The sequence below is a fragment of the Tasmannia lanceolata genome, unplaced genomic scaffold, assembly GCF_043159265.1.
Source record: "Tasmannia lanceolata isolate RefF3 unplaced genomic scaffold, GAP_Taslan_0.1 ptg000026l, whole genome shotgun sequence".
NCBI lineage: Eukaryota > Viridiplantae > Streptophyta > Magnoliopsida > Canellales > Winteraceae > Tasmannia > Tasmannia lanceolata.
The window spans coordinates 5,287,597-5,297,698 of NW_027518703.1; the positions used below are offsets into that span (position 1 = coordinate 5,287,597).

At 42.8% G+C, this 10,102-nt stretch overlaps 1 protein-coding gene across 1 annotated transcript; it reads right to left on the reverse strand.

The window, feature by feature from the left end:
- Positions 1–2,032: 2,032 nt before the first annotated feature.
- Positions 2,033–9,120, reverse strand: LOC143858446 (uncharacterized). Its single transcript, XM_077369100.1, has 5 exons — positions 9,052–9,120; positions 5,827–5,912; positions 3,466–5,344; positions 2,957–3,026; positions 2,033–2,292 (listed from the first exon to the last, which is right to left on the reverse strand). The coding sequence occupies exons 1-5, from the start codon at positions 9,118–9,120 to the stop codon at positions 2,033–2,035; spliced, it is 2,364 nt and encodes a 787-aa protein (XP_077225215.1).
- Positions 9,121–10,102: the final 982 nt, after the last annotated feature.

The window sequence follows — 10,102 nt, forward strand, 5'->3', positions numbered from 1 at the left end:
CTACCCATCTACCTGTGAGATTAAATTCACTTATAAGTAATGGTTTCTTTTTTGAAGCTGCAGGCAATTCTAACATTTCTTTTTCTGGTTGCAGCAACTTATACTTCGCGAAAGATGTGAACATCCCGATGCATGTTCCAGATTCGTAAATTGTGTACAGAACATCCCACTTCAACAGATACGAAAAGTACTCATTCCAATTAACATAGATATGGTTCATTGGGTTCTTCTAGTGTTGGATATGGGGCATCGTACCTTCCTTCTTTACGATTCTCTACTCGCTCACACAGATTCTAGGAGGGTGCAACCCCTTGTGAGTACTACTCTAAACTTGATTCGTAGGCCAATTATTAATAAATTTGTGCTGACTACTGCCCTAACGTACGGAATTATTGATTTGTAGGTCGATTACCTTGTTCAACGGTTCAGAAGGGTGAAAGACATTAATATAAGTGCATTCCCCATTGATGTAGTGGCCGATCGGCCCATACAAGGTAACAAGTATGTTACGTATAATTACTTCAGTTTACGAAACCTCCGTAAACGATTAATTCTTATTGTTGCATATATTCTTCATGTTTTGCAGCCACGACTGTGGGCTGTTCGTTTTGAAAGAGATGGAATACATTACCCGTGACGCTAGCCTCAATTTCACCTAGAAAGATATTACGGCTATGCGAGCTTCGCTACTTTCCGAAATGTTGAATGGGGTGTATGGGACAGTATCCCTATAACTTGTCCACATTCTTACCTGGGAGACATTGTTGTCGGTTGTACATGCATTAGACTTCAATTGGTCGGCAGCTGATCCGATACTTGCTCTTTTCGTTCTAGAAGTAGGTGGCGAAAATCAACCTGCTAGGGTGAGTGGATATTTTTCAAAAAAATGGGAAACATCAAAATGTTTTATTTATTCATTATGATAATTGTGCTTGTTTGCAGGTAAGCCTTGTTCCAATTCCTGGCTCTCTTCAGCGTTAGTGGCTACTTCAAGAAGTCGTGGATGAAGAATGGCTTGAACATCTGCTCCTGGGATGGCAAGCTTCTGAGTGACCAGGATCAGGAGAAGCGGAAGAAGTTGCAGGAAGAACAAGATCGGGCGAAGCTACTGATGGAGATGAAGAATATCAAGCCAAAGAAGTGGAAGTTGAAGAAGTCGTGGATGTTACAGAACAGATTGTCTCATATGATTTTTTAGTACTAGTACTCATTGATCACACTCTAATTTTTTTTCTTTTAACTTTTAAATGTTGATTGTATGTTTGATTTCAACCCATAACTGACACAGCTGTGACATTTTGTTTTAGTCCCTATGTTCAATGAAGCCAAGAGGCAGGTGCTAATTTTGAATTTCACCCATTGGTCTCTCACTATTTATAAATGTAATCTGCAATTTATTATTTTCGCTGATATTGGCACTACAATGTTTTGATATTAGGGCGAAGTCCTGTTATCTTTGCCTTATCACAGCATTTTCGTAATTGTACTACTTTGACAGGTAGTTAAATAAAAAATGAGAAGGTGAGTTTCCTCCATTATCAAAGCATGGGATCTATTTCTCCCCTTTGAACTTTTCAGGTTTCTTTGTGGATCAATGCATGTGTATGGTAGTGCTTTTACTAAATCTGTGTCATCGTTCTCTCTGCCTTTGTTTGACCCCTTCACCTGAATTTCATTTTTCTCGGCTGGACAAATGTTTTTCAATTCTGCCCATACCAAAAAAATACCGGAATTGCACCAAATATTACTTACACAGTTACATGTAAACCCCCTTAAAGGTTTGAATTTGTATAACGCAGCTCCCTCTTTGAAACACAAGCAATGGTAATGAAGACCTCATACACCCCTCCAAACCCCATTCCCATATCCAAACACTGGGTTTCGGACTGGATTTCATTGTACTGGATTTCGAATGAAGTCCGGTGGAATGGCAATTGTACTGGATTTCATTCAGAAGTCCGAAAGGTTTTGTCGGACTGCCGTTTCGGAAGTCCGAACAAAGTTTTGGCATTCCAAATGAAGTCACGCAATTCTACTGGACTTCATTTGGAAGGCCGAACCTTTGTTCGGCATTCCGAACCGGAATTCCGAAAAACCTTACGGACTTCCGAAGTAAGTCCAGTGGAATTCCAATTCCACTAGACTTGCTTCGGACGTCCGAAAGTTTTTCGGAATTCCGTGTCGGAATTCCGAACAACGTTTCGAAATTCCGTCTCGGAAGTCCGAACAAAGATTCGGCCTTCCGAATGAAGTCCAGAAATATTGCAATTCTACTGGACTTACGTCGGAAGTCTGAACGTTTTTTCGGAATTCAGTTTCAGAAGTCTGAAGAAAGTTTCGGACTTCCGAGTGAAGTCCAGTAGAATTGCAATTCTACTGGACTATCATCGGAAGTCCTAAAGGTTTTTCGGAATTCCGAAAAACGTTCAAACTTCCGAATGAAGTCCAGAAATATTGCAATTCTACTGGACTTACTTCGGACGTCCGAACGTTTTTTTGAAATTCCGTTTCGGAAGTCCGAAGAAAGTTTCGAACTTCCGAGTGAAGTCCAGTAGAATTGCAATTCTACTGGACTATCATCGGAAGTCCTAAAGGTTTTTCGGAATTCCGTTGCGGAAGTCTGAAGAAAGTTTCGGACTTCCGAATGAAGTCCAGAAATATTGCAATTCTACTGGACTATCATCGGAAGTCCTAAAGGTTTTTCGGAAGTCCGAACAAAGGTTCGGCGTTCCGAATGAAATCCAGTGGAATCGCAATTCGACTGGAGTATCATCGGAAGTCCGACGATGTGTTCGGACTTCCGAGTAGGCCTACGTAGAAATTGCAGGTCCACAGATTGAAGGGTTACGAAGATCCGATGAACCTGAATTTTTGGGCACACCCTATATATCTGACAGCCCATCAAATGAACGCTTCGGATTATCCAAACAATGTGGGCCGACTGACTTTTCGGTACAGTTTGGAACCAATGATATTTCCAACACCAATGATACATTAATGATCACATTTACAACAGTCACGATCAGCTGTACAACCAATTTAATACTATAAGTCTATAATAACGTTTAATTTATACAAATTCTGTGTGAGTAAATATCATGTGCAGTATGAAGTGTCCCAAAATCAAGGCCACTTTGTACAACAAAACCAACAACTCCATCCCTAAGCAAAGAAAGGAGGTGCGAAGGACACACCGGACCTACAAGAGAAAGTTGCAACAATCAATAAAATGATGGGTTTGATAGGGAAATCATATCGAGTGAGTAATAATGGAACATACCTATTTTCTGTAGATGCGGATGGAGCGATGGGCGTCATATTTAACTGACGATTTACAAGGGGGGGATTTTTGCACGTTCTTTTGTTGTGTCCAGGTTCCCCACATGATTTGCAGTTGTGATGTTCTCAAAATTGCAGCCCTCTTTCCATTCGTACTTTTTTCGGTCGTCCAGGCTGTCTTCTTACTCGTGGTGGCAACACTGCTTCTAAAACATGGGATGGCTCCGGCCATTGTGTTCGATCTAAAGTAGGGTGAATCACCTCCTCATATGTAGTCCGATAAGTTGAAGCCAAAAACCAATCCTGGCAGTACCTATATTTGTCTAGCTTGTTTACTCCCATGGCTGCTATGGCATGCCCACACGGCAATCCCATAATTTGGAAAAGACCACACGTACACGTTCTCTTCTCTAAGTCCACACGATCCGTATTAGTTGATGATATCACTTCATATTCATTCCAACTACACGGCCGGGGTGTAAACTTACTGCCATACAGACATGATCTGTCTAACAATTTTTCTGCATTATGGGTCAAATGCGTTTTCCATTCAGAAGCAGCCTTGCGGCGAAGGTGGAAGTACTCTTGTACTTTCCATCTCATGTGATCGACTAGAGCCGCGATCGGTAACTCCCGTGCACCCTTTAATACGTTGTTGAAGGACTCTGCAGCATTAGTTGTCAACATATTCCACCTAGACCCTTTAAAGTATACATTAGCCCAATTTTCTTTAGGAATCTCAGATATCCATTTCTCTACTTTTGCGTTCTTCACTTCAATACATTCCATCGTCTCCTTATAGTCTCTCTCCCTTAAAGCATATGCGGCTCTCGAAAATAGTTTGCAAAGTATTTGACTCTTAAAGGTCTTCAGGAAATTGGCATTGAGGTGACGAATACAGTAGCTATGGTATGATCCCGGCAATGCTTCGTCTATAGCTCTAGGCAAACCCTTCATCCGATCAGAGGAAATAGTGAATTCGTTGTTGTTTTTTTCTGCTGGTATCACCCTCTGGCGGAGTAAACGAAGAAACCATAGCCAGCTCTCATACATCTCATTCTCAACCACTGCATATGCTAACAGAAATAATCCACCGTCACCATCTACTGCAGTCGCAGCCAATAAAATTCCTTTATACTTGCCTCGCAAATGTGTCCCATCAATTAGTATCAGTGGTCTAATTGTTCGACTGAAGGCACGTATGCTAGGGTCGAATGACCAAAATAAACGACAGAATGTATTATCTCCACCCGTCCATAGCTGCCGACTTCGATATACACACATAATGGTGCCAGGATTGCATCTCTCCATCTCTTCAGCATATGCAGGAAGGATGCGGTAAGACGCCTCGGCATTTCCACACATTATTTCGTGTATAATGACCTTCGCATTGAAAGCCTTCGCATAGCTTATGGATATACCCCACTTATCATTTATGTATGCTCTTATCAAAGTAGGCCTCACGTCTCCTGGAAGGGAAAATAACCCAAGGCAGGTGTCTGCTGCCCAAGCTGCTGTGACAAGGGGATGGTCATTACCCCTCAAAGTACGTGAGCATGTATGCTTTGGCACAAACCTTTTTACCATAACATGATCCAAATAATTTCTCCCACTGATTCTGAAGGGGCAACTTTTATCCTTGCATCTAACAGCATACTTTGTAGGCTTTGAATCTACTGGGACGAATACAAACTTCCGTTCAATTGCGTACTCTTTGACTTTCTTCTTAAATACTTTCAAATTCGGGAAGATTCCCCCCACCTTCATCTCTGAAAGTCCTATACGTCCCTCATTTAATTCATCTACAATCATCTCATCTACTTCCAACGGCTCCCTTGTATACGTATTACAGAACAGGTCGCCCACAACGTTCTGTAGACCAACGAGGGGGCGTACACCTTCGCACTCATCTTCCTTACCAAAGTCACCTTCGTGCTCACTGTCCTCAACAAAGTCATCATCACCAAATGAATCATCACCCTTTACACTATTACCATCCTCCCATTCAATGCCATCACTAACTTGCATATCACTATGGAAATCCCTGCTGAACTCTGCATCGTGCCTGCACAGTAGGGACTACGTTAGAATGAATATTGTATGAGACAAACATAGAACTGGCCAAGTAAATGTAATTAGTAATTAGAAGATTACATGGCAGTACTCATATGTTGACTTGTATTTTCCTCTGTCTCATTAAAAATAGAGTCCTCATAGTCTTGCTTCAAGTCCACTGAATATCTTTTCGGATTCCGAGCAATATTGGTATATTTTCGGATTCTGCCCAATATTGGTATGTTCTTCGGACCAGCAACATCATTTCGATTAGGTGTTCTGAGGCTGCACTGATGGAATTATTTCTGAGGTTCAATGGCGGATCAAGAGGACGACAAGAAGGTTCACAAATATTTCCATATAAAATAGGATCTTCATAATGTTGATTTCTATCCCTCATATTCCTGACCAATGACAAATTCGACATGACCTAATAGTGTAATCGAATGAGAGTTCAAAGAATGAAAATTTCCACCTGAGTGAATATTTTACCTCCGGATGGGGATCGCTGCAAAACTAATTCCTCCTACTTTGTACTCTTTGGTTATGTACAGGCTGATACAATTGAAGAGGCTATTCTAAAAAAGAATCATCACCATAGCTAGGTCATCATCATTTCGAATGTCGTACAACAAGATTTGATATGGATCCACGACATATCGACATTTTATAGATTGTGAGATACCGGTTGCTGCGGTCCCAATTTTTTGGTGAACTGGAGACTCAAATTCTGAAAATTTTATATGCCAATTCACAATTAAAGACATCTTCGTCCCGCCAATATATTGAAATGATACTTCATCCTCGAAGTACCCATCAACGTGTAAGATAAAAGAGGCCCTTTTTTCCACTATTTTCGTAAACCCTATTAGGATAAGAACCATTATTAAACCTTCATAAAATTTTAATACAAACTATGAACAACCATTTACAATGATACAACAACTTTAGAATGTTAGAACCACAATTGGAACAATAAGTTAGACTCTTGGAACCACATTTTATACCTTGAAAGCACTGCGGAACCATATTTAATACCCTGGAACCACTACGGAAACACATTTTATACCTCGGAACCACTAGGGAACCACATTTTCTACCCCGGAACCACTAGGGAACCACATTTCATACACCGGAACCACTAGGGAACCACATTTTATGACCCGTAACCACTACGGAACCACATTTTATACCTCGGAACCACTAGGGAACCACATTTTCTACCCCGGAACCACTAGGGAACCACATTTCATACACCGGAACCACTAGGGAACCACATTTTATACGCCGCAACCACTACAGAACCACATTTTATACCTCTGAACCACTAGGGAACCACATTTTCTACCCCGAAACCATTAGGGAACCACGTTTCATACACCGGAACCACTAGGGAACCACATTTTATAACCCGCAACCACTACGGAACCACATTTTATACCTCGGAACCACTAGGGAACCACATTTTCTACCCCGGAACCACTAGGGAACCACATTTCATACATAAGAACCACTAGGGAACCACATTTTATAACCCGCAACCACTACGGAACCACATTTTATACCTCGGAACCACTAGGGAACCACATTTTGTACCCCGAAACCACTAGGGAACCACATTTCATACACAAGAACCACTAGGGAACCACATTTTATAACCCGCAACCACTACGGAACCATATTTTATACCTCGGAACAACTAGGGAACCACATTTTATACCTCGGAACCACTAGGGAACCACATTTTGTACCCCAGAACCACTAGGGAACCATATTTTCTACCCTAGAACCACTACGGAACCACATTTTATACACCGGAACCACTAGGGAACCACATCTTATTTCCCGGAACCACTTGAAAACCATATTTTATACGCCGGAACCACTAGGGCACCACATTTCATACCCCGGAACCACTAGGGAACCATATTTTATACCCCGGAACGACTACGGAACCACATTTTATACCTCGGAACCACTACGAAACCACATTTTCTACCCGGGAACCACTAGGGAACCACATTTCATACACCGGAACCACTAGGGAACCACATTTTATAACCCGCAACCACTACGGAACCATGATTTCTACCCCGGAACCACTAGGGAACCACATTTCATACACCGGAACCACTAGGGAACAACATTTTATAACCCGCAACCATTACGAAACCACATTTTATACCTCGGAACCACTAGGGAACCACATTTTCTACCCCGGAACCACTACGGAACCACATTTCATACACCGGAACCACTAGGGAACCACATTTTATAACTCGCAACCACTACGAAACCACATTTAATACCTCGGAACCACTAGGGAACCACATTTTCTACCCCGGAACTACTAGGGAACCACATTTCATACACCGGAACCACTAGGGAACCACATTTTATAACACGCAACCACTACGGAACCACATTTTATACCTCGGAACCACTAGGGAACCACATTTTCTACCCCGGAACCACTAGAAATCCATATTTTCTACCATGGAACCACTACGGAACCACATTTTATACACCGAAACCACTTGGGAACCACATCTTATTTCCCGGAACCACTTGAAAACCACATTTTATACGCCGGAACCACTAGGGCACCACATTTCATACACCGGAACCACTAGGGAACCATATTTTATACCCCGGAACAACTACGGCACCACATTTTATACCTCAGAACCACTACGGAACCACATTTTCTACCCCGGAACCACTAGGGAACCACATTTCATACACCGAAACCACTAGGGAACCACATTTTATAACCCGCAACCACTACGGAACCAGATTTTATACCTCGGAATCACTAGGGAACCACATTTTCTACCCCGGAACCACTAGGGAACCACATTTCATACACCGGAACCACTAAGGAACCACATTTTATACCCCGCAACCACTACGGAACCACATTTTATACCTCGGAACCACTAAGGAACCACATTTTCTACCCTGGAACCACTAGGGAACCACATTTCATACACCGGAATCATTAGGGAACCACATTTTATAACCCGCAACCACTACGGAACCACATTTTTTACCCCATGACCACTCGGGAACCACATTTTGACAGGCGGCAAAGTCCTAAAGTTGAGTCGAAGCTTTGAAGTTAAATAAATTCCCGAGGAAGCGGACCCCAAGCGAGGAGAGAACCCGAATTTTACCAGCTTATTGTGTACATTTATAAGTTCAAATTCCCTGAGAAGTTGTTAATATTCCTAAGATTGCCCCTGCAAAATCTCGCAGGAATCGGATAAAAAATGGCGAATAGGGCGAACCAAGTTTGTGCTGTTATTTTAATTTGGCCCATGTAAAAGGCGGGGTCTGAATATGCAATTGCCCTTTAAACCAAGATAAACAAGGGGGGTGATTTAACTAGTAGTGGGGCTGTCCAAGTAAGAAGAAGGGGGGGCATATATAATGCCCTTTATATGCCATCGAATTAGGGCTCTCAAAAAAAGGAAAAAGGCTCTTCATTTTTTTACAGAGGGGAGAGAAGGGAAAGAGCAGCCGCCATCTACCCAAGCCCATCTCCTCATCGTCGCCTTCAACCTCCGGCTAGCCATTTCCGACCGACCGCCAGCCACCACCATCTCCAAGGTCCATCCACCACCTCCCTCATCTTTTCTTCTCCCAAACCCACCTTCTTCTCCGGCAGGCCTCCGGAGTCCGGCCGAGCCACCATCAAGCCCCATTTCTACCTACCATCTTCTCCACCCTCTGCAACTCCACCTCCACTTCCACCATTTTTGCCCAATCACCACCATCAGCCATTAAAACCTTTTTTTTTATTTATTCCCCAAACCCATTTCGGCTTCTCCGACCACCTCCACCATCAGCCACCGTGCCCCACCACCTCTGCAACTCCACCTCTACCATTTTTATTTTTATTTTTTAAAAAAAACCCATCTCCATTAAAACCGCCCATCACCACCTCCACAACCTCTCTCAGCCACCCTCGAAACCCACTTCATTTCCTCCATTGTTTCCAAGAAACCCCATCTCCGGCCACCATTTCTTCGACCCTCCTCGTCGGTCGCCGGCAAAATCCATCCTCTGCCATCTCCGACCGACCACCGCCTCCACTGAAATCCATTTTCTCCCACGCCTCATACCTCTGCAACTCCTCCACCCCCAAAACCCAATCAATCCAAACCCATTTCAAAAAACCCAAAAATCCATCACCATCTCTGCCGTTTCCCCTCAAAACCCCATTAGCTCAAACCCATATCCACCGAACCTACTTCCTTCTCCGGCAAGCCTATCCCACCTACCTCAATCTCCAACTTGCAGACCCTACCATCAATTACCTCCATCTCTTTCGGTCTCATGCCCAAATTGGGTTTGTGGAGTAGGGTTAAAGGGAAATTGATGTAGGGTTTGAGTTGCTGAGAGCATTTGAAGGCCTTTAAGATGCTTAATCTCAAGGAAGAAGGTCACCATTGGGCCATCTAATGTCATTGCCGCCTATCGCACTGAGCCGCAGCTGTCATCTCAACTCGCCGGTAATTCCACCATTGCAAGCTGACTTTCTAAGGGTTCAAGGAGCTGCTGTCCAATACATTTACGCACTGTAAGTGTGGATGGTTGCTTCAAATTCTTCGTGCCTTATTCTTCATCTAGGATATTTCGATATGCATGTTCCTGCTTCTATGATGGTGCCGCGATTTTCATGGGTTGATTGTTGAAATTAAATAATTCTCAATTGGAAAGAAATTGTTGAGTTTCTTCGTTATCATTTTCTTTGGCTGAATAT